At 43.0% G+C, this 24,735-nt stretch overlaps 2 protein-coding genes across 4 annotated transcripts; one reads left to right on the forward strand and one right to left on the reverse strand.

Annotated features, from left to right (window-relative positions):
- Positions 1-224: 224 nt before the first annotated feature.
- LOC130184708 (testis-expressed protein 2-like) lies at positions 225-18,854 on the forward strand. 3 transcript variants are annotated; one of them, XM_056400749.1, is made up of 13 exons: positions 225-700; positions 4,897-5,139; positions 10,296-11,645; positions 13,056-13,256; positions 13,674-13,953; positions 14,046-14,236; positions 14,772-14,972; positions 15,721-15,820; positions 16,303-16,435; positions 16,571-16,708; positions 17,533-17,742; positions 17,836-17,956; positions 18,063-18,854. In XM_056400749.1, the coding sequence occupies exons 3-13, from the start codon at positions 10,446-10,448 to the stop codon at positions 18,207-18,209; spliced, it is 2,922 nt and encodes a 973-aa protein (XP_056256724.1). In that variant the 5' UTR covers positions 225-700; positions 4,897-5,139; positions 10,296-10,445; the 3' UTR covers positions 18,210-18,854. The 3 variants fall into 3 exon arrangements, with proteins under 3 accessions (XP_056256724.1, XP_056256723.1, XP_056256725.1); XM_056400748.1 differs by lacking the exon at positions 225-700 and having other exon boundaries at positions 4,665-5,139; XM_056400750.1 differs by lacking the exon at positions 225-700 and having other exon boundaries at positions 4,665-5,139; positions 10,296-11,432.
- A 99-nt stretch (positions 18,855-18,953) lies between these two features.
- On the reverse strand, positions 18,954-24,715 carry LOC130184710 (60S ribosomal protein L3-like). Its single transcript, XM_056400752.1, has 10 exons — positions 24,631-24,715; positions 23,601-23,793; positions 23,236-23,404; positions 22,946-23,081; positions 22,100-22,286; positions 21,821-21,981; positions 21,565-21,666; positions 21,091-21,186; positions 19,249-19,368; positions 18,954-19,059 (listed from the first exon to the last, which is right to left on the reverse strand). The coding sequence occupies exons 1-10, from the start codon at positions 24,694-24,696 to the stop codon at positions 19,000-19,002; spliced, it is 1,290 nt and encodes a 429-aa protein (XP_056256727.1). The 5' UTR covers positions 24,697-24,715; the 3' UTR covers positions 18,954-18,999.
- Between the last annotated feature and the right edge of the window lie 20 nt (positions 24,716-24,735).

Genomic DNA, 24,735 nt, shown 5'->3' on the forward strand with positions numbered 1-24,735 from the left:
TTAATATACGGACAGAAAACTCCAGAAACACATCCAGTTTTTAACCATTTTTTAAAAAGTGACAAATGGAAGAAAATATCCCCACCCGTCTGCGAGTAGGCCATACAGGACTCAACTATTCATTACATAAAATGCAGACACTAGCCAACCAGAAACAGTTGAGCGTGTGCTACTTCACTGTAGGAAATACAATGAGACAAATCACCTTCTTCAGTCACTAAGGAAAGCAAAATAGCATAACACTCACTGTCAGGGGCCAGGGCTCTTTTTACTGTATAAATTCCTGCTCCGCACTCCAGTCCAGTCGGTAGCGGTAATGCAGCGCTAGGATGGTTTACCAACATACACCACAGAAGAAGAAGAAGAAGAAAGAAGAAGAAAGAAGAAGAAGAAGTCGAAAGTAGGAGAAGAAAAAACAGAGTGAACCATCTCTTTAATATATGATCTTTCTAGCGGCCGTCACGTGACGAATGATTGCTTCTGCTGCACAACATTGTTGTTGTAGTCTTTTCCTGATCTTTTATACAGTGTTGTTACCCACCACTTCTGTCCACTGGGGATAGCACCATGTTTCAGCTGAGGTCGTTTGTTCACCAGCGGCTGTACGCAGCGGCAGAGGAGATCCTCGGAGAGGTGGAGAAGACCATAACGTTAGCGCTGTACGAAGCCGGTGTCCACCGACCGAGAGATGAGCCCCACAGTGAGTGTCAGAAACCGGACTTCATGAGCAGCTTTGGGGTCGTGGTAGCTTTACTCTTATGTCATAAGTTTGGAAGTGATTTGTTGATAAGATAAAAAGAAACCACAAGGCGTTAAGTTACCCTAAGTTTGCCCCCGTTTCTCTAAGGGACTTGGTTGACGTTGAGTGCGTTGACATGCATATTAGTTTCCTAGGTTTTATCGTTTTCGGTGTTGTTACGGAGCACAGAGAAACCAGGGGCCTGTACGTCGAAGCGGGATTTGTGGGTGATCCAGCTCTCTGTGGGCTTAACACAGGTCTTGTGGTACCACGAAGCTGGCTAACTCTTAAACGGGCTAGATCAATGTGGTAGCCGGGGTGGGTCACCATGGTAACCGAGAGCAGGTTAATTTCAGGTTAACTACTGACCAATCAGATTCCTGTTGAACAAATAGGTTAACGATAAAGTGACAAATAATAAATCGTTTTGCTGTTGCAGACGTCCCATCTGTCTGCGGGAGAATTTACCAGACGAAGTAACATTATAATGAGTATTATAGCTGCATTTTAATTGCACAAAGATTTTTTTCTGTCTATGCTTTACACTCTTGTTCCGTAGCTGACGCCCAGAACAACATGAGGAGAAATAGGAAATAATAATAAAAGGAAGTAAAAACTAAACCTCTGTTTTATTTTGTTTAAAAAAAAATAAATATCCACAAATATTTCCCATGATTAAAAATACAACATGCCCATCAGATAGACCTTATCAGGCATTAACTAATTTTCTCTTCCTCTTTCCTCTAATCTCTGCTTTGGCAGCAAAAACAATCTGACATCACTTCCAACTTTTTTATTTATCACATCATCTACTATTCATGATAGTTTTTCAGACAAAGACAGTAACGCTTTGAGGGAATTTCTTCAAATTTTAAACATTCACTTGGACTCAAGGATGAACTGATTAGATTTTGGTGCAGGTCAAAGGTCAACATCAATCTTACCTCATGAAACACACTTTTGGCCTGTTGAATGTGATGTCTCAAGACAGCCTCAAAGGAATTTCTTCAGATTTGGCACAAACATTAACTCGGACCCAAAGACGAACTGATTAGATTTTGGTGGTCAAAGGTCAAACCTCAAGGTCACGGTGACCACATGACATTATGACACAACATGGCTTCTTGGCATTGTAAATCAATCTCTCACCTGTTGTTGTCAGACTGAATAGTCTGGCCTCCAGAAACCTGGGCCAGATCCAAAACTCCCCCTTTACTGTTCTATATCCAAATGACCTCTGGTTTAAAAGATTATTTAAAGGGTGGACGCTAATTTTCAATCTGGTTTGACCTAGTCGGGATTGATTTGTACAGCTGGGCTGCAGCTAATGACAATCATTTGATTCTTAAAATATCAGGGAAAAGTGACTAGTGTCCATAAGAATGTTTCTTAAATCAAGTTTGACATTATCAAATTCACATTCATATTATGTCCAAACAGCAGTCCAATACCCAATGATATTCTGTTTACCATCATAGAAGACAAAGAAAACCAGCACATACAGTGTACACATCTGAGAAGCTGTAAACAGTGAATTTGCTGAATTGCTTAACTATATGACTTAAACAACGACCGAAAGTAGTGCAGAATAATTGACTATTTGTTTAACTTCTAATCCAAAGTGCTATGGAGTAACTTGCTTCCGTGTCCTTTGTAGCTACAGAATCTCCACTTACCACCGGTACTGTGACTGGAGAGGAAGTGCTGCAGGAGACCTCACCACAACGTTTGATACAAGAACAATCTGAGGTCCCAGGCTCCTCTCATACATGTGCAGATACAGAAAACAATGATGGGACCTACTGCCTGGTTCAGATAGACTTCAAAATAAAAGAGGAGCAGGAGGAACTTGGGGATGACAGTGAAACACAGGAGGTTATTTCTCCTTCTCCTGAAGTTGTGAAAATTGAACAAGATCAGCCAGAGACACACATGATTAATGAATTGCCGCCAGTTTCTTCAGATGACTCTGCAGCTCAGAGTGAGAACAGTGACAGTGATGAGGAGTGGGTGCACAGCAAAGGGGTGAAGGGTTTGCAAAGACAGAATGGCAGCAAGAAGCAGAAGGGTCAAGCGGCTTTGCCTGATGGAGATTCTTCTGCTAAAAGTCCAAAGGACCGCAGTGTTTGTCCTGTGTGTGGAAAGGGTTTCCAGTACATCCGTCCCTTCATGAAGCATCTAAAAACACATAACAGGACAAGCGAGTCTACAAAGGAGCTTCTAAGTCACTTGCAAAGTGCTCACAGCAAGCGTCTTGTTTGTGATGTTTGCGGCAAGACGTTTACCAACCCTGGTTGTCTACATATACACTCAAAAATACACACAGGGATTAAAGACTTTAAATGTCAAGACTGTGGGAAATCTTTTGTCCGAAAAGAGCATCTGACTGTGCACATGAGGACTCATTCGGGGGAGAGACCCTATCACTGTGATGTTTGTGGGAGAGCATTCACTCAGAGCCAGAACCTCAAAGTTCATAGACTGACACACACAGGAGAGAGATCGTATCAGTGTGGATCGTGTGGGAAATTCTTTTATACCCATGGTCAACTCAAAAAACACATGAAACGTTTTTCAGGAGAAAAACCCTTCTCCTGCGATATTTGTGGTAAAATCTTTTGCCAAAGGGGACAGATGACTGAACATCAGGACGCCCATGCAGGAGGGAGCATGGAGTAACTTATACATGTATGGAAAAGCCCATATGGATAAGATTTATTTAGGTGACACAGCTTAAATGCACCACTGAGACCTCGCATTTGATTTTGCCATTTTCCGAAAACATAGCAGTTAAGAGAATCTTAGTGATCATAAGTGTTGTTTCATTCGCAGGATGAATAATTCTTTAGCAAAACGGTGTGAAAAGTCTCTCCTCTCTGTATTATAATGGGGATACATGGAAAATAAATGACTTAACAGCAGTAGTTACTTTACTTAGTGATCATTTTCTTTCCGAAGATGCTTTCCAACCTTAGGAATTAATTCCAGCTCCTTCAGGTGACGGCAAGTGATTGCATCTCCCAGCTGCTTTTCAAGAGTGAGTCTTCCTCTGTAGTTTTGCCAACAGGTGGCAGCAAACACACCATAGTTATTCTTTATGAGCAGGACTGAAGGACACATGATGCTCACAGCAGTCAGTAACATTATTTATTTGATACTGAGATGAGCACGATCTTAACAATGTCTGAAGACACAATATGTTAACAGGGAAAAACTGGATCATACTTGTAAGTTAATGTTTGGAGTTTTACTATAGTTTTCTACTATTGGCTGTAAAGAATCTATAAATGCAGCAGCCTTGAGAGCAGGTTGTGTGTCAATGATAATCAATCAAATATCAAGCGCAATTACTGCAGAAAGCACCCTGCATCAATTTCTACCTGTTGGCATTAATCCTTGCAGCAACATGTTTATGCTACTGGAAATCCAAGTGTATAAAAGTGTCCATTAGATCCTCCATGTTTGTGAAAGTGCATCCTACAGACAAATGTCAGGTCATAGAAAGTCAGGTTATCACCTTCCTGACCGTGTTTACGTGTCGGCTACTCTCTTTCTCTCACTCTACATCTAATCCTCTCAGTCCCATACACAAACTGGATTATCAAGATCAGACAAAATTTCCCATATTTAGGGATCCTTAGTGATGAGACACAGTATGAAGCCCCATTGAGAGAAAATTAGAAGGTGAATGTAATTCAATTAGATGGGGATGCAGAAAACATCCTGTTTGCAAATTGATCTGATGACTGCGTGGACACTTGCTCAGTTATAATAAAAATGAAAATAATAAAAAGGATTCTGGAAATAAGAGGCTTTCGAGCAGTAACTGGCGTGAATTTTCCAGGTCGTGCAATTACATAAGTCTGCGTACAGGACTGCGGTGTCAGAGGACGGGGGGGGGGGGGGGGGGGGTGTTGAGCTCAGAGTGTGTTTGGATCAGAGAGGAGTCATTGCTCTGTCAACTGTTGGCCCTTCAAACCTAATCTGGATTAGAGGTTGGTCCAGCCTGCAGCCAGGACTCCAATAATCACATTATTCTGCATTGGGTTGACGCCTCCTGAAGCGGAAGGAAGAGGCGATGTCCAAACGCCGCCAACATCTCTGACGCGGTCACCTTAAAGATAAACTGCTTATTTGAATGAGACTTTTTTTTTCAGAGTTTGGCCATTTCGCGACGGAGACAGAAAACAATCGGAGGAAAGTTGGCTGAATATTTGTTGTCCACGGTCGGTGGGTGGTGCGCATTTCCGAGTGCAGCACACCGCACTCTGCAGCATCCAGACTGATCACTGCAGCCTGAAGCACATTTCTGCACAAACCGATGCCTCATTGACTGTGGACCTCTCCCAACCTCTGGCACTGATCTCCCAGGAGCAGCCGGTCGAACATGGCAGATTCATGTGAGTGCTTTTTTTCACTGACTGCGGCAAATACTTGTTTATTGTAAAGTGCCTCGATCCGACCAGTAGAATAGCTGCCTTCAATCTCTAATATAAGACTTGCGAAATTGTCTACAGGTGATGACAGAAAGAGCGCAGACTGACGATGTAGTGATGCATTTGGCTTCTATTTGAAACTGCACTAGCCCCTTGAAGGGGAAAAAAAGTTGACGGTCCATTGTTCATAAACAGTCAATCAACCTCTTTTAGCAAAGGAGATATTGTCTTAATGATTATCCTAATGGGATCAAGTGCAGCTTCACTAACACTGACCATGTGATACCCAGACACACAGCCCTGAGCCAAATGTGTCACTCATCAGGGTCAAATGGTTGTTTGAGGATAGGAATGCCATTTAAAAAACAAAACAATGCCGTGGACAGTCCTCACATAACCTCATACAGCACTACCCTTGGGTTTTTAATGAATTACATCTTAGAAAGAAAAAATAATATTCTGTTCCCTTTTTACCCCATTGTCCTTGTTAAGCCAGGATAGAAAGGCCAAGAGGAGGACAGAGCGGTAAAGACATGATGATTTTTTGGCAGGATTCAATCCCATGCTGGCGTCAGGATTAAAAATGGGATTTTTCAGATGGTCACATCATTTCTCCCTCTCTATTTTAATCCACTTTAAGTGATCTACTACTCACTAATAGACTCTTGAATCTACCTGCCCTGTTTGTCATGAGGCTTACTAACCTTTTGTTTACGTAGGCCTCTAATACCTTCAGTCATTAAAAGTTTCTCCATTTAACATCATTAACATTTTCCTCCATACTGAATGGCCTGGATCATATCGACACACACGACTATTTCATGTAATAGTAAAAGTCTCCTACTTACACAGTACATGTTACTGACACAGTGACCTTCTGTAGTCCTGTTTGAAAGGTCACATCTGAAATGTTTAGTTGATTAATTGATTAGTTGATGGACAGAAAATTATTCTGTAACTATTTTGATATTAATTGTTTCTCGGTTTTAAATTATTGTAAATGAACATATTTTAGTTTTGGACTGTTCGATGAACAAAACAAGAGATTTGAAGTCATCTTTAGCTCTGAGAAATTGTGATGAGCATTTTTTCAGTATTTTGGGCATTTGATATACAAATAATCAATAATAACAGGAGAAAATAATAAGAAAACAAAGCAATAACGAAAATACATGACTTTTCTTGCCTTCAGTAAATCACAATCTGTTGTGGAAAATGTCAGATATTAAGTATATTTCGACAGGACCAGATTGCAGCTCTGTTTTTCTGTGATTATCACGCTCCCATCTGCCCACTCCAATGATGAAAAGGTGTTTGTTACAGAACCTGGCATGGGACATCACAGTTACAAATGTGTGACTATATTTAAAAATTCTTCCATCGCTAAATATAAAATAACAATATCTGCTTCACTTTCCACTTTCCTTGGACAAAAAAAAAAAACCTACAGGGTTCCAAACTTTTCCCCTTGAAATCCCGTGTCAGTCCTCTGGTGGTTGCTCTTATTTCCTACCTTACTTCTGCAGAAATTCATGCACTGTCCTGACTGGAAAGCTGCCAAACCCCTGCTGACTATTCCTCTGAGCAGGGAAGGTTTTCCTCTCCGTGTCAGCAAGAACTGATCCAAATTGACTCTGAAGTAGAAATTGATTAGGGCTGTCTGGAGCAGGTTTAGCACTGGCTGAGTGACGCTTTTGGTTAATTAGATTTGACAAACAGCCCAGCAGGTTGGTGCTAAAAATTAATATCTCTTCTCATGAACAGTGGGCAGAGAGGTGGGCAGATAAGGGGTGAGCCAGTTAAATTGTGCCAGCAACATGGTACCAAATGACTATTTGTAGCCTTGAAAATTGTGTTCATCCAGGTCAGGGCTAGAATTTGTAATATGCATGACAACGGTCAGTCACTGCTCAACTGTCATACAAATGTTACATTTTGTGTTGCTGCTTTTATGTAAAAATGAGGCCACTAAATGGCTGTTTTATGTTCTAATGTGAAGGAATCGGGCCTTTGCATTTGCTCTGAGAACAAGAAAAAGAAACAAACAGCCAATTTACTAAAACAGGGATTCATTAATCCTAACTCAAGATCCACTTGCTATCTTTTTCTAGAGGTTTTTACTGCATCATCATCATTTCTAATAGTCAGTTTACTTATGCTGCAGTTCTCTCATTTGTATTGCTTTGTATTGCTCATAAAGCCATCTTGTGACTACAAGTGGCAGTGCATTATGTCTGCGTGTGTCTGTCAAGTCAATCTGAAAATGTATCTGAAATTGAAACACACTGATTGCCCATTCATCAGATTTTATTCATGTCCCAAGTGTCTTAATTTCCTGTCGTAAAAGCCTCTTTAATATGGAGGATTAGAGTTAATCCACTCTGAGTCTGGACCGTAGCTGTTGACTATCTGTGAATTGGGCTGTGCAGCATGCCTTCCGTGATGCATGTCAGTGGCTGTCACTTGTAAACAAGCTGTGAACAGCGTGTTATAGATCCATATGCTCTCAAATGCTCTGATTTCCCAAGGGAGTGTCTAATTGTTATGCTTTTAAAGGCATAATGGACAGTCGAGAGGGAGTGGTTGGAGAAAAAAAAGAAAGTTTGTTTACCCAGTTATATTCATGTGGTTGTGGCTCAGGAGGTAGAGCACTAATCGGAAGGTTGGTGGTTCAAGTCCTAGTTCCTCCAGTCCTCACTTATAGGTGTCCTTAGAGATACTGAACAAATGCATCATCGGTTTGTGAATGTGTGTATAGTCTATGTATGGCGCTGAGTGAATGTATGTGTGAATGGCTTCCGTTGTAAAGCGCTTTGAGTGGTCGATAAGACTAGAAAATGCCAATATAAGTGCAGTCTATTTGCCATTTACCATGGCATGGAGGGGCTTTCGTTTCCCGCTCCTCCTGGGCTGCCATCACTGCTCTCAGCAGCTCATACTGTTTTTATTTCCATCTGGAATTCAAGGGGTCTCAGGGGGGCCATTCACTGGAGGGGCTGTGAATTTCTTTGACATTTGAGCAACTGGCGGCACATTGGTGTATCCTTGTGGCAGAGGGATGATCGACCTAGCGGACAGAGTGGATTTGTGTCAAGCACGCCACGGTCAGAGCCTGCACATTCATGTGTAGGGTGCTGTATCAAAGGGATACCAGTGCCATGAAACAAGCCCTTCGCTGTTCCAGAACTTGGATTGCGGTCAGTATCGTCCCCGGTAGCTGTTGTGAAGAGACCATTGCAGATTTTTGGTGGGTAGACAATGTCTTCCAGCTGGAAGCATTGGCAGACTCCACTCACACTGTGGGCCAGCGCTTGCAGGAGATGATCATATGACACACACTAAACTTGATGACTCTGCTGCCTCTCACCGAATGCATGACATCACTGTTGTGGTCACTGTCCTTCTCGAGAGCATCTCTGATATTGTCCTGAACTATCAGAAGAGTGTGTCTCCTCCCTGCGAATGTGCCTTTAAGTCGTTCGAACACTGGGGACACAATGATCACATAAAGGCTAAAAACTGCAAAAGCAATGCCATTCAGCTGAGCCTCTCCCTCATGCTTTTCGTTTGATACAGCCTGTCTTGCATCCTGAGGCAGTTTCAGTGATGTTTTGCCTCAAGAGGTTATCATGTCTCCAGGTGCAAGTTTGGCAAGCAACTCAGTGTCTTTTATTTCCAGGGCAGTGTTTCTAACATTGAAATCTAATTGTTTTGTTGATGTCTTACGGAGCGCCTTGGAGACGGCTGCCTCTACGAAGAGCAATCCACATTTCCTCTGGCTCGATGTTTCTAAACATGGCCACAGCCAGGACAATAGTGTCAGTGTCTGCAGTACGAATAGTCACCTTCTTGCAACCCCCCTCCGGACACATGCATCTGACACATGCAGGAGCAACAGCGTGTCTGCTTCCTAATGAGAAAGCCGAGTGAGATTTGTCAAGTGACACTGGGCAGGAGAGCAGAGCACCACCCTGAGTTGCGTAGACTTTTTTTCCCCATCATGTAAAGGGTTTTGTTCTCATCAACATGCAGGAAGTCTTTCCAGTGTTTTGGTAGTGCAGTGGCTGGAATTACTTGTCTCCCGATTGCCTTCCCTCTCTTCTGTCGGGTGTTGTCTTTCAGGCAGTCAGGGATGTAGACATCCCAGATAATATCATGACGGCTTGTTTTCTCAAATGGGATTTCGGATACAGCACAAAGACACTGCTCAGACCATCTGCCCCACTATTTGTTATCTGAACAAAGACAACTGGACTAATTGTACAATTTCCTGCATATATAATTGAAATGAGGGTGCATTTACAGTATATTTATCTCTAGTGCTTGTTCAAGTGTTTGTGCATTTGTTTGTCCTCACATCATGTTCTAGACACAAGGAACAGCAGCATGTGTTCACTTTCATCACTATAGATACATTTTTTTTTTCCTGCATTACACTTCAGTCAAACCTCAAGTAGCCGTGAGTTGAGAGGAGTGAGCTTCTAAAAGAAGTTTTGAATTCCTGAACCATCTTGGAGAATTTTTGCAGCAGAGGCAAATGAGTAACAGTCTTCGGCTGCAAAGAAAACTGCACAAATATTTAAAATGACAAGAAAAGAAAGCAGTTGTTTTACTGAGCATCTTACACGGCTCCTTAGATAAAGATCAATGCCAAAACTGGCATGAGCAGCCTAATGGAAGATGGCTAATGGGTCATTGCATCTAATTTGGGATTAACTGTGACTCTCTGGGGCTAATGACTCCTTAGATTATTCCAGAAACAAAGCATTCGTCCAACACCTTCCTTACCTTAAACTCAGACTGTATGTGAATTGGCAGCGCATACAGAATGAAACACACAAATGCCCTTGGAGGAACAGTAAAAAGGACACAGGAGAGAAAGGGATTAGAAGATTAGAAAAGAAAGGTCTCAAGGTGAAAGGAGAGAGAAAATTAGAAAAGTGACGGAGAAGAGGGAACAGAGAGGAATGAAACAGGAGCAGTCAGAGCAGCAGGTAAAGAAGTCCAACAGAGGTTTAATGTTAAATGTTATAAATTGTTATTATAAGTAATATTGCTAAGGATTTGTTGAAGCTGTTTTAATTTTAATATATTTTCTTTGTTTCTCACCACATTTCCAGCATCCAACGTGATGAGCTACCCAAGGAGGATCTTACAAGTCTACATGCAGTTACAGACTCCCAGCGTTAGCACCATGCTCCATGTTTTGGTAGTCGGCTACTCCTTTTGGTTGACTTCATTCTCACCGTAGCTCGTGGTTGACGGCCAACATGGAGGAGAGCAAGCTCATCTTCAGCCTGGACCGCCATGATGAGGGTCCCATCGTGGCGTTCTCCAGAGACAAGCCGCAAACCAGAGAGAGTCAACCTGACCTCAGTTTGGGGATCGATTTGGACCTGAGTCAAGGCCACCGTTCCCAGACCCCTTTCCTGCCTCACTCCCCCTCCTCCCCAGGCTCTTTAGCTGATCTGTCAGCATCATCAGCAGGTCTGCTTGTCACCACAAACTTGGTCAAATCCTCCTCCACAGACCTGGAGCCGAGGGAGGGCAGCTCTCTAAGAAGCAAACCTCTCCTCAGTTTGGTCAAGTCCCTGAGCACAGAGATCTCCCGTCGGGTTGAGCCAGAGGTCAATCTCTCCAAGTCTGACTCCAAGCTGCATTTGCATCCATGGAAGCAGCTTACCCAGCCAAAGATCCTAGAGGCAAGGCCTGAAGCAGGAGGACTGAATGAGAATGACGACTGGGCGTCACCTCCTTCCACAGGCAGCATGTCTCCCACCGAACCGCGGGGCAGCTCACTGATCGCTGAGCTGGAGGACACACGGAGGAAGTTCTCAGAGGCCATGCAGGATCCTCTGAGCATGCTGAGTAAGATCATGGGGGATGAAAGCTGTGGCAGCCCCAAGCAGGGGAGGGCCTCTGGTGCTGGAGACTCACCAGCCTCCCAAGCGAGCTGTGCAAGAGAGGGGAGCGGTGAAGATGCAGAGTTCAAGTGCTGGAGGAGGACTGACAGTGAGCACAGAGGTGTGTTTGACACTCCTCTGAGAAGACTCCAAAAGGGTTCATTAATGAAATCCCCTGGCTCCCCAGAACACCACGCCCACAGCAGAGACAGCAATTACGAAATTCACACTTATGGAGATATGATTCAAGTAGTGGAGCTCCAGAATGGATCCAGAGGGACACATCACAAAACTTACACCCAGTCTCGAGGCATAGTCCCACGCTCATCGCTGCCTATTCACTGGCTCTTCCCTGTGGGTCTTCTAGCTTACGGGTTTTTTGTGCTGCCCCTCCCCTCCTACCTGACAGGTCTATCTGTGGGGGTTGCATGTGGCTTTATGCTTGGCCTGGTGGTCGTGTTCATGTTTGCCCCACGACGCTCAAATGCCGGAGGCAACAAGGGCTCTCGTTTCAAGTCCAGCATGTGTCCGCTGGATGGAAAGCTCACAGATCCAGAAATTCTAGAGGTAATAAATTAGTAAAATATAGTAGTAGTAAACTGACAGTGCAACTCTGTGTCCCCTTCTTTTACCCAAACTTGTCTGTCTGTGCTACACTTACTCATGTGAGAGCAAGATGCCAGGCACTGATTTGGAAAAACCACTGGACTGGAAACAGTAGGAGGGATTTTTTTAGACTGACTTTTTGTGTGTGTGAACATGTGTTTTGTTTTCTCTCTCCAACATTTTCTCTGTCAGCCCCTCAGCCAGGTGAACTCACAGATGGCTATACCTGCAGCAGTATGCTAATTTCGTCAAAGCTCAACATTAACTTCAGTGTCATCTTTGCTGGGACAGGCTTATGTTTTTCATTAGTTTAAAAAAACAAAAATTTATTTGAAATCCCAATTCTTAAAAAAGCAACCTAAATATATCTACACATGAACACAACACTCTGAGCTTTAAGCCATGCTGGCTGAGTGGCTGTAAGAATTGACCAATCCACCACTGTGGTCCAGACTAAATTATCTCAACAACTATAAGGTGGAATGCCATGAAATTTGGTACATACATTTATGGTAAACAGACAATGAATGCTACTGTCTCACTTTGGTGATCCCCTGTCTTTTCCACTACAGCTATAAGGTTGACATTGCCGTTTTGGTGAAATTTTTCCATTAATAATAATAATAATAATAATACATTTTATTTAAAGGCGCCTTTCTTGGCACTCAAGGACACCGATTAGATAGATTGCCGTGAAATTAGGTAGCCTACAAACATTCACGCCTCAGCACTTTAGCTATACTTTTACTAAATGTACTAACAACTAAAATGTACTAAATACTAAATGTTAGCATGCTAACACACCAAAGAAAGATGGTGACAGTTGTAAACATTACACCTGCTAAAAGTTAGCATGTTAGCATTTAGTTCAAAGCACCACTGCCTACTGGCTAAGTGCAGCTTCACAGTGCCGCTAACATAGCTGTAGATTTTTTTGCCTTAATACCCTTAGGAACAGCAGGTTCAGCATTTAAAGAGAGGGTTATATTGATAATAGCCTTCACAAAGCACTGCTTGACAGCTCTGCTGAGTTAGCAGGTTCAAATAAGGTGAAGTTCATGAGGATAGAGGAGTTTCTACCATGAGGCTGTAAGCTTTTTCACAGTGTTAAATGAGACAGATATATTCTGCCATGGCTCATGTTTCCCCTCCTGCTGAGCTGTATTGTCACAGTTCTCACCACTGACTGTGAATTTCATTTGCCTGAGTAGAGACTTTGCTAGGTTGACATATTTTCTGCTTGATATTAACAATTAGTTAAATGCACATAAATAAAGCCACAACACAGCTGTCAAGACTGTTCAGTTATGAAAGGGAAATGTGAAGTGATTTGTGACTGACTGCGTTGCCACTTTCATCATTTTCCTCCAGGGCTGGATGAATGAGACGCACAGCTACGACCCTGAGACTTTCCACCCCTCCATCACACACTCTGTCTATGTCACACTGGAGGGCAGCCGCCTGCACCTGGCACACCCACGTGCCAACATCCCTCGGTGGGCGGCGTTTGACGAGACACCTCGCGATGCCATGTTTCTACGTTCACGCACTTATCAGCTGGCTAACTGTAAGGTCAGTGTGTAATTTCAGGGTCCCAGCAGAGCAGGCATGTCCCTCACAGGGGAGTATAAGAGAGAGAAGCAAGGTGACCTCTTGCCTGAACTCTTCACTCTTATCTCTCACCACCCACTTCGTCATCTAACACGGAGGTGAAAGACCAGAAGGATTAGGACTGAAGTGATGATACTCTGAATAAACTTGACCCCTCCACTATGCCAGTCACACACTGAGGCTGGCGACAGTGGCTCCCAGTAGGGTAATAGAATAAAGCTTATACACAATCTAATCAATGTGGGGAGGGCTTTGGCAGTAGTTAACTGTCAACACATTTCTGCCTGCCAGCATCTCTTTTGGAAAGAGAGAAAGAGATAAAAAAAAAGAGACTAACTCCTTTTTTTTAATGTACCAATCTGTTTATTTTTACCCCAGGTGTCTTTGTTGCCTCCTGGTCTGGCTCGCAAGAGGGTGTGGAACAAGAAGTATCCCATCTGCATCACTCTGGCTGAGGGGGAGGTAGGGGAGGAGAGTCTGGTTGAAGGTCAGGAGGAGGAAGAAAGGACGGAGCGAAACACCTTACTGGACAACCAGCTTCCTGTCAGCCTCTACCTGTTTGGCCGCACGGGAAGAGAGAAGGAGGAATGGTTCCAGCACTTCCTGTCTGCCTCCAGGGCCGGAGCCAAAAGCAGTGTGAGCGGAGAGGAGAACACAGGTACGAAGATGTTATGGTGCATGGCGATTGGTTATATTTAACCATCTCGTTCAGCCCACTCACTTCGTATTTGTCTTTAACTTATCACCCAGAAACACTACTTTCTGGCGGAGATGCAGTAAAAGACGGCACAGAGGAGCTGCAGGATTTGCCAGGAGCCATGAAAACAAGAACGCTGTTGGACTACAGCATCTACATGACTCAACTGATTGGCTCAGAGAGTTGCAACCCCACACCCAGCCCCTGCCACAGTGAAAAGGGAAGCCCCACAACCCACAAGAAGGTCAATGAACAACACTTTTATTTAGCTTTTGGACATGACATCAGGGCAGTGGAGGTTTTAAAGTGATGTAAACTTTTAGCTCTCCTCCTTGATGTATCAGATTCCAATTAAAGAAGCCCTGTCTGTCGGGAGCAGATATCACAACATTGCTTCTGCCATACTTACCCTTTGGATGCCGGGCTAATATTCTACATAACTCCCATTGATCAGAGCTGGTCGATATTAGCTACTGTTCTGCTCTGCGCTCAGATTAGCCTTTTCCAGGACACTGGCTCAGCGAAACACATCCTTGCTGACTAGACCAAATGTCAACGTGCAGAAATATCAGGCATCAGGTAGCTGGAAGGATATTAATAGGAACTGAGTGTGTTGCATCTGCAGAGTACCAGACTCGGCTGCTAATCCCAGTCTGGGTTTTTTGGAATCTCCACCCCACGTAGAAACAGTCTGAGGTAGATGCAGAATCAGCATGAGTAAGTGAAAATTGCAAATGTATGTGCTACGCAACGACTTATCTCTCTGAAATTCCATGCAGATTCACAATGAAGAGCACAACTCTGGAGGTCAAGCTGGAGCTGAGTCCAGTGCAGGTTCAGAGGCAGGGGGATGTTCTGCAGAGGGCCAGCCCACCTGGGTTAACTCCCTAGTGGGAAGGATCTTCTGGGACTTTCTCCAGGAGAAGTACTGGACCGATCAGGTGGCGCACAAGATCCAGAAGAAACTCAGCAAGATCAAGGTGAGGGTGGATGATTGTGTTGATTTTATTTTTCAAGGTTAGCTGCGAACTGAAGCCCTTAGTTGACACAATGATTGGTTTCACTGATGCTCTTCATTCTACTTTTCATTTGCATTCATCTTCATACTTCAGCAGCATCATCAGTGTCATACTGACTAATGACCTGGCAACAATGAGGGTCAGAGCTGCACAAACTGTGTCACTCGATGATCTGAGCTGAACATCAGAACTAGTGTGTGTACAAGGTCAAAAGACGTGTCATTAGCTACATCGATGCTGTGTGTGTGTGAGAGAGAGAGAGTGCTGATAATGCACTCTCTCTGGTTCCTGAGGCAGGAGGTGGATGAGTGCTGATGGCACCACAGCATCCCATTACTCATCCCCTTTGACACACACCATCTCTTTCTCTCTCTCTCTCTCTCTCTCTCTCTCTCTCTCTCTCTCTCTCTCTCTCTCTCTCTCTCTCTCTCTCTCTCTCTCTCTCTCTCTCTCTCTCTCTCTCTCTCTCTCTCTCTCTCTCTCTCTCTCTAAGTCCCGCTCTCTCTCTCTCTTGCTTCTCTTATCCTTCACACTCACACAAACACAGACACTTCCTGCAGGCTTCCATTGCTCGCTCCTTTGTTTGAGGTAATTAGCTACCTCTGCGGGTCTCTCTATTTGTTTTCCCCAGATTTAATTTGAAAGTTTTTCATGTCTGACATGAACGCAGCATGTCTAAAAAATAATTAGACTGTTTGTCCCATTGCAGTTGCCATACTTCATGAATGAGCTGACTCTGGCTGATCTGGACATTGGCACCTGCCTACCTCAGGTCCTGAACACGTCCAAACCTACACTGGACCGCAGAGGTACAGTATGTGTGTCATCATTCTGTATGTACATTCCCGTACTCGGCTTTGCTCTTTGCTGATGAGTTTTCTTTTATAAGGTCAAAAAAGTTTAGTCTCTCCGGCAGTCTCTACCCAGATCTCTCTCTCGGTCACATTCCTGCCGTCAGCTCAGGCCGTGATCTCATTTATTTCATTACAGAGTTCATCGTGACCGCCTTAAAAGCTTTCCATTGTCTCCTGCTGAAGCGATTAGCAATCCTCTTAGCCTTGACTAAGCTCAACCAACAATAACACACCAAAGCTATCCTCTATTGGTCTTATGTTCCCTCTGCAACAACACTGTGCCAGAGCAAATCAAGAAAGATGTTGGCTCAGCCTCCAAAACAAAGTTTTAGAGTTTAGCCCAAACTTCCTTAAGAAATCTACAGCCTTACCTGCAACCTGATAGCTGTTAGCTGTTCTTCTTCTCTCTGCTTTAACTCCCTCTCTCCATCTCCAAGGCCTGTGGCTTGAAATGGAGGTGATGTACACAGGCTGCCTTCAGATGACCCTGGAGACTAAGATGAACCTGTGTAAGCTGGGTAAAGAGGGAGAGGACGAGGCTCACAGTGTTCCAGAGACCCAGCAAGTGGGGTGAGGCCCATCAAACTTTCATATTCCTCAGTAGATAAAGGGGATATGTGGAGGCGAAGGTGAACATGCTGTGGATAAATGCATTTTCTAAACTTTGTAGTTTGCATTAAGAAGTACCGCTGGTGTGTTTTACAGCTGTAAGCCCAGGCTGTGTATACTGGCTGATAGTGATGAGGAGTCATCCAGCGCAGGATCGTCTGATGAAGAGGAAGTCCCTCCATCTGAGCCCCAGGGATCTGTAGGAGATAAGAGCACAGTGGTAGCAGCTGACGGGTAAATTAACAACTTTATTGGTGTTTTCTATCACAGAAATTAAATACCATGGGTCATAGGTCACAAAACTGTATTTCACTGTAATAGTGAGGTGCATTGACACCTAACTGATTAGCAGTAATTGTTGGAATGCAACATCATTAAGGTTATTATCTCTACCTGAGCTTTTCCTTCTATGACAAGTTGAAATGTCTGCTGCGAAACAGCAAATCTGGCAACCGAAGAGTAGCAAAATTCAGGCAGGAAGATTAATTCAGAAACCTAATACAAGATGGACAGATTTTAGAAAGGAACCGGCATTTTTCATTCCCAACAGAAATGAAGGAATGTGTGAAAAGAAACATGCAATTAAGGAAGGGAATTTGGGGGGGGGGGGGCTTGCAACAGAAAGCAAGGCAGAAAGACCTTGGGAATCACTGCTTTACACAAATCAGATATAATGTGAATTTCAGGAAATGTTTGAGGAAAATACAGTCATACGTACCACTTGAATCTCGACAATAATCTTATGGGACATAAATTTGTAGTAAATATGGCGATTCCCATACAATACGAAGCGGGGTTAAGCCTTTGACAGGTGATGAAAAACACCTGACTCATCACTAATGAGTTTGTATTGGAGCGCAGATTTAGTCTGTATGTCTTGTCCAAATCTATGAGGAGCAAAAGTGTCTTACATGACCATTGGACATGTAAAGCATGTGAACCAGGATTGCTGCATTAGCAAGTTGGGGGGAAAAGAAAAACAGTGGCAGTCATTTTTGGATTTCCAGTACACAAGTATTTATAATACATTTTCTACTGTTGTCCTTATTTTACCCCAGGCACACTGGTGGCAGCACAAGTAGGAAAATCCTGAGATTTGTGGACAAGATAGCAAAGTCTAAATACTTCCAGAAGGCCACAGAGAATGAGTACATCAGGAAGAAGATAGCTGAGGTGTCCAACATGCCTCTGATGCTCAGTGTAGAGGTCCTGGAGCTCTCTGGTACTCTGGCCATCAACATCCCACCTCCTCCTACTGACAGGATATGGTACTGTTGTTTCATACACAGATTCAATGCAAGCGGAACATTTGTTATTGATTAATCTGCATGTTACTTCACTAATCCTCTTTTCTCTCTCAGGTACAGTTTCCGGGTGCCTCCCAGGTTAGACCTTCATGTGCGTCCCATGCTCGGGGAGAGGGAGGTCACCTTCACACATGTCACTGAGTGGATCGAGAAAAAACTGCAGTGTGAGTTCCAGGTGAGTCCATCAATCAATCTGTTCAGAATATTTGAATCTACATTTCAGAGGAGTATGTGAATTACAGTGGACAGTTTCCTAACTTTTAATCATTGCTGCTCAACAGAAAGTGTTTGTCATGCCCAATATGGATGATCTGTATCTGCCCCTGATGACATCTGGCCTGGAAAATCCACCTGCATCCCACCACTCCTCAATCCAATCCACATCCCAACAGTCCTCCATGGAGTCCCAGGACTACATGTCAGAGTAGTATCCCACTTGAGGCTACAGATGGGATATTTCCTGATGCAAATTAGCCATTGTGCAGCTATTGCCATGAATCTCTCGTGGATTCTGAGGCAGCTGCAGCTGGGTACCGGCTTGGTGTTCATCCTGAGCCTGTTCATTGTAACCAGCGCGGGATAGATGCCTCCTGAGGGCACACTGAACATGGTATTGACCTCGAGACTGTGACAACGGTGCTACAGTGCCCCCAACTGTGAAGATATTGAAGTGTACCTAACATCCTTATCACCAGTGAGAGCACATAGCCCACTGGATTTCCAAAAGGGAACTTCTTTTTTTTTTTTAATGCTGTTGCTGACGTAGATGCAAGACTGAAGAACAGAATGTCTTTACTGCTCAAAAACAAGGTGTTGTTGATGGCTACTGTTTTAAAAGAATGAAGACTGAACAACACAAACCATCCATCAATCAATTTTCTTATCCGCTGATCCTCTTAAAGGTTGTGAGGTTGAACAAACTAGAAAGTGAAAAATATAAGATAAAAAACCTGAGAAGTGCTTTTTGTTCTGTTCAGCGAAGCTGCCATGGCGCATGTTATTTCTGGACAGTGTGACTGTAATATGCTCATGGATTTCTCAGTGAACAATAAAAACCTGTTCAAAACTTTAAATCTATGTTTATTGTTGAACTTAAACTGCATATAAATATGTAAATGATGAAGTTAAAACACAACTGTTGTATAAACATTTTACATGGAATAACTACGCAGTGTAATTGAAAGTCAGGTTTATTATTGTGTGATATAGTATATTTTTTCAGGCATCCTCGCACAGCGGCTCAGGCAGTTTCTTCTTGATATCTTTCTTCAGTGGCCCCTGCAGATAAACCAGAGGTGTGAGGTTGAAATAGTGCAGAATGATTAAGGAGTTATGTCAACACTGTGGGGGGGGGGGGCACCCCTTTTGTACAAATATTGGTTTTATTTATGCAAATGCACAAGCCATTCTTCTCCTCACTTCCTGGTATTCAGATTTGAGTGTGCACCCAACTTTTCTCACGCTCACCATAAATGCCCTCTTCTCCTGAGCAGTCTGGAAGCGGCCGTGACCAAATTTGGAAGTGGTGTCGATGAACTTCAGCTCGATCGTCTCCTTGGACTTGCGAGACGTGTGCACGAGCAAAGACTTGGGAGGGAGAAACACAGATAAATATACATACACTCCCCTCCAAAAGTATTAGAACAGTGAGGCCAATTCCTTTATTTTTGCTGTAGACTGAAAACATTTGGGTTTGACATCAAAAGATGAATATGAGACAAGAGATCAACAGTTATTTCCAGGTGTTTACATCTGGATCTGATACACAACTTAGAAGATAGCATTATTTGTAACGGAACACCAACGCAACCTTTTAGGTGAGCAACAGTATTGAAACAGATAGACTTAAAATAGATTAAAGTGTATAAGACTTAATATTTATTTGCTTGCAATAACTGCATCAAGCCTGTGACCCATTGACATCACCAAACTTTTGCATTCTTCTTTTGTGATGCTTTTCCAGGCTTTCACCGCAGCCTCTTTCAGTTGTTGTTTATTTTGGGGGGTTACTCCCTTCAGTCTCTTCTTTAGCAGGTAAAATGCTCTATAGGTCATATATCTTGCTGCATGATGAATGATCTCCCAATCAGTTTGGTTGCATCTTTCTTTAAACTGGCAGACAAAATGTTTCTGTAGACTTCTGAGTTCATTTTGCTGCTGCCATCATGTGTTACATCATCAATGAAGATTAATGAGCCCGTTCCAGAAGAAGCCATGCAAGCCCAAGCCATGACATTACCTCCACCGTGTTTCACAGATTAGCTATGTTTGGGATCATGAGCAGATCCTTTCTTTCTCCAAACTTTAGCTTTTCCATCACTTTGGTAAAGGTCAATCTTTACCTCATCAGTCCATAAAACTTTGTCCTAGAACTTTTGAGGCTCGTCTCCAAATTGCAAATTCCAGCCTGGCCTTCTTATTCTTCTTGCTAATGAGTGGTTTGCATCTTCTGGTGTAGCCTCTGTTCTTTTGTTCATGAAGTCTTCTGCGAACAGTAGATTCTGATACCTTCACTCCTGCCCTCTGGAGGTTGTTGCTGATGTCACTAACAGTTGTTTTAGGGTCTTTCTTTTTTCTTTCTTTTTTTTTTTTCTTTTTTTCTGTCGTCAACTGCTGCTGTTTTCCTCGGTCTACCCATTCGATGTCTGTTATTTAGTACACCAGTGGTTTCTTTCTTCTTCAGGACATTCAAAATGGTTGTACTGGCTATGGCCAATGTTTGTGCAATGGCTCTAATTGATTTTCCATCTTCTCTCAGCTTCACAATTGCTTTTTTTCACCCATAGACAGCTCTCTGGTTTTCATGTTAGTTACACCTCTAACTATAAATGCTATATATAAAAACTATAAAATCCAAATCTGAAACTGAAACTGAGCGTAGACATTCAGTGCTATTTATTGTTTGAATAATTAATGTAATAAGACACACCTGGGAAACAATACACACCTGTCAGTCACATGTTCCAATACTTTTGCTCACATGAAAAATGAGTGTGTTCAAAATAAAAGGTGCTATCTTCTAAGTTGTGTATCAAATCCAGATGTATATACCTGGAAATAAAAGCTGAAATGTTGATCTCTTGTCTCATATTCATCTTTTGGTGTCAAACCCAAATGTTTTCAGTCTACAGCAAAAATAAAGGAATTGGCCTCACTGTTCCAACACTTTTGGAGGGGAGTGTATACTGTACATGTCCTGCAACTCTGTACAAGGAGCTTCACTTTTTGCTTTGTGAGTAAATCAACTTACAGTTTCAGAAATACACAACAACAGATGTCTAAAAATAGACTTGCAAAATCACACTGTACCTTTCTGAGAGTGAGGACACGTTTCTTTGTCCCGACCACGCAGCCTTTGACCATGACAAAGTCATTATTCACCTCACCATAGTGAGGGAAGCCTCCCTACAGGGACAATAACCAGAAAAAAGACAATGGAGAATAAAGAGGAGAGCAAAGGGTAAGTGAGGCCTGTTCAGGGAGAAATGCATCACGTTCTATGCAACCCATAGTGGTGCCGGAACCACACTTCTCATTCATCACCTAATGGTTACAGAAAGCACCATGCAATTACAAGTCTTATGACTGTTATGATACTCCCTTATGCATTATAAAGACCGAATACCACTAGTAACATGCAAACGTTACAATGAGTTGTGTGAATTGTCAGTGATTCATTATCAATATGGGCTTCATAGAAAGTGTTATTTGAATTCTCATATGCTGGAAAATACGATTATGTATTTGTTTCACTATGGTTTTGTCACAGAGAGATGGGAGTACCATGGGGGTAACGGTCTTCTGGCTGGTGTCATAGTTCGTGGAGGCATTGTTCCGGATCACCTTTCCATCCTGAATGTGGACACCCCTACCGATACGGTAGATCTGTGGACACAAGTGAGGACATAAAGGGTCTCAAGCATGGACACATTAAATCATGGTAAACCTACGAAATATACTAATAATAATGTTGTTTATGATTATTCATTAATATTCAATAAGCCTTGTGGGTGAAAAAGATTCTTAACCATCAGCTAACCTTCTTGTTGATCTCAGTACGGTGGTTATATCCCTTCTGACCGGCACGAGCGATAGTGAAGCCCACACGGGCGGGATGCCAGGCTCCGATACAGGCCACCTTCCTCAGACCCTTGTGAGTCTTTCTGGGGAGCTTCTTTGTGTGCCAGCGACTTGTCACACCTATCAGCCCAAAAGAGTAAAACAGCCTGAAGTGCATGGTTGATATGATGATTATAAATCTGAGTACATTTGTTTTTCCAATTCTTTGGACTAGCACAACCAGCAGTATTTTTCCCACCTTTGAAGCCATGACCCCTGGTGACGCCAATGACATCAATCATCTCATCCTGGTAGAAGACAGCAGATACAGGCACAGCCTGCTCCAGACGCTCCTTTGCCCAGTCCACCTTGTCTGAGATGCTACCGCCATTTAGCTGCACCTCGATTATTTGGGCTTTTTTCTGCTTTATGGGCAGTAGTCGCATCTTGAAATGAGGAAGAAATGCCTTTGAAGCCTGTAGAAGCTTAGGAAAGCTATAGTTTTCTCTGAGATTCCAGAAAATATCTTGCTTCGAACTTACTATATTTACAAGTACTCTCTTTTTATAATTAGACTTATTATTCAGCATGAGATCATGTTTGAATTTCAGTAATAACATAAAGCACTTCCCACAGCTTTAAAAGTACATTTTGATCTAATCTCCACTGCACAGAGAAAGACTGGTCTTAGCAACACTGTGAAGAGCTAAGATCCTGGCTGATCTTCATTTTGTTTGCTGCCAACATTAAGGGTTTCACCTGGCAAAGCCTGGGTGAGCAGCCAGGTTCTGCCTTTAAATTTATTTTTAAACTGCTATTTGAGACGGCACCCCCCAGTGCTCCCCACAGTCAGAGTTATTTGGATCTCGGCAGCCAAGAGGTTTGGGATGTGGCAGCTTTTCTTTCCGTTGCATGTGGTCTAAGCCTGACACCTCTGCCCTTTTGCAGGGAACGTTTCAAAGAAGGAGGCGTGGAAACAGATGTGATAAGAGACCGCACTTGTTGTACTTTCAAAGGCTGGATTGTGCTTTGTGAAGGTGGTTATTTCATGCAGTTATTTACTTGGAACAGAGTGTTGCACCAGTGTGAAGAAATGCTGGCCTACCTGGGAGTGAACAATAACCCTGATGACTGAACAGTATTTCTTCATCATAGCAAAATCTTTGTCCAGCTGTTTCTTTCCTGTCTCATCCTGCCACTTCTTGTTGTACTTGGTGAAGGCCTTCTTCTTGCTCTTGTACCTGTAACACAACACAGAAAGACACACTGAAATTTAGATTGTAAACACAAGTCCACTTTAAAACCCCAAGCAGTAATTGAGTGGAATCAACTGAACTTCATTTCAAATTCATTCAACTTGAAAATTAATAGGAAACTCTATATAATTACACACACCAGTTTTTGTAGAATCTGCGCTTGCACTCATCACTCAGATGCTCGGCAAAGATGGTTTTAAGGGAACGTAAGCCGCGGACAGTATGAATGTAACCCACGACTCCCACCACGATGACGGGAGGAGTTTCAATGATGGTAACTGCCTCCACATCCTCTCGCTTTGATTGCTCTGTGGGAGGAACATGGCAAATATCCATCTGCTGAGATCTTGTCAGCATTTAGTAAAACTCAATCAAGCATAGACGTTTTAACAGGAGATAAGTATACATGTCAATAAACAATATACGGCAGAGAAACCCAGCAAACAGCAAGAATCACTTAAGCCTCCCAAGCATCCATGATGCATAAACTCCAGCCGTACATACTGAGACCAGTGCGGTGCATCTCCCTGAGGGTGTGGGTCATGCCAGCCTTGTATCCCAGGAAGGCGGTGAGGTGGACGGGTTGGCTCGGGTCGTCTTTGGGCCACGTACGCACCTTGCCCCTGTGTTTCTTGCTACGCTTGTGGGGTAGAAACCCCAAGTGCCCGTGGCGGGGTGCATGGAATTTGCGATGAGACTAGAAAGGACATAAGCCGCACAAAGTCCTCTACTTATTCATATTAAACTCACACAAGCACAGATGTATTGCAGTGATTTATACAATAATGCCACAAGAGCTTTCTCTCATTATGTTTTGGCACAGGGCAACACACATGGATGTCAAGCATACACTGCAGGTGTACATCATGGACAGATGGAGAAATATGTAACAGGTTGCATGGTGTCCAGATGTGTACATTTTAATGGCACCAATAGTGGCAGACACTGTGTTTGGTCAGCAACCCTTCACAGTCTGTTACACTGAAGATGTGCATGTGGAATACATGCAGAGAAAAATGAATAGCCCCCCATACTATAGTCAGTACATAATATATTGTCTACAGTCATGTTTTTCTAACCACAGTGTTTGATCTGTTTTCCTAATTTTCTTCACATATTCAGATTCCTAAAGTGTAACAGGACATCAACAGAATATCATGCAGTCAGGTCCCATAATCTTCAGATCTGTCACCCTTCTGTCCAGGCCATGTGTTTTGTACTTTCTGTGTTGATTTCTATGTCACATTGAATGTGATTCAGCAATCTGCCACAGCCCAAAAAATAAAGAAAACTCAGAGCACGGTATGTTGAATAAAAAAGCAGTCACCATTTCACTATTTCACGTGGTCTCCTCAGAGGCAGCCATTACAAGATATCTTTTCAAAACACTTCATCTATGCTTAGAAATCCAGATGACCAAACAAACTCATAAATCACCCAAACATGCTCACATCTAAAAGATAAAAACAGGTGAAACTGAACAATGATGCATCCTTTATAGCAGAAAAGAACCAAAACCACAATGAGTACTGACCATGTCCACGCACTCTCCAGTCGAGGGATAGAAAGAAAGAGGAACCAGTGCTGATGTAAGGGTCATACATAAGATGATACACAGTGTAAGAGCTCTAATTTGGTG

The sequence above is a fragment of the Seriola aureovittata genome, chromosome 17, assembly GCF_021018895.1.
Source record: "Seriola aureovittata isolate HTS-2021-v1 ecotype China chromosome 17, ASM2101889v1, whole genome shotgun sequence".
NCBI classification, from domain to species: Eukaryota; Metazoa; Chordata; class Actinopteri; order Carangiformes; family Carangidae; genus Seriola; species Seriola aureovittata.

Coding starts and splice junctions, on each gene's coding strand:
- LOC130184708 (XM_056400749.1), top strand. CDS start 10,446: ATGGAGGAGAGCAAGCTCATCTTCAGCCTGGACCGCCATGATGAGGGT. Junction 11,646..13,055: donor CAGATCCAGAAATTCTAGAG/GTAATAAATTAG, acceptor ATTTTCCTCCAG/GGCTGGATGAATGAGACGCA. Junction 15,821..16,302: donor ACCTACACTGGACCGCAGAG/GTACAGTATGTG, acceptor TCCATCTCCAAG/GCCTGTGGCTTGAAATGGAG.
- LOC130184710 (XM_056400752.1), bottom strand. CDS start 24,696: ATGACCCTTACATCAGCACTGGTTCCTCTTTCTTTCTATCCCTCGACT. Junction 23,794..24,630: donor CTGGAGAGTGCGTGGACATG/GTCAGTACTCAT, acceptor TGTCCTTTCTAG/TCTCATCGCAAATTCCATGC. Junction 21,667..21,820: donor GTACTGAGATCAACAAGAAG/GTTAGCTGATGG, acceptor TTGTGTCCACAG/ATCTACCGTATCGGTAGGGG.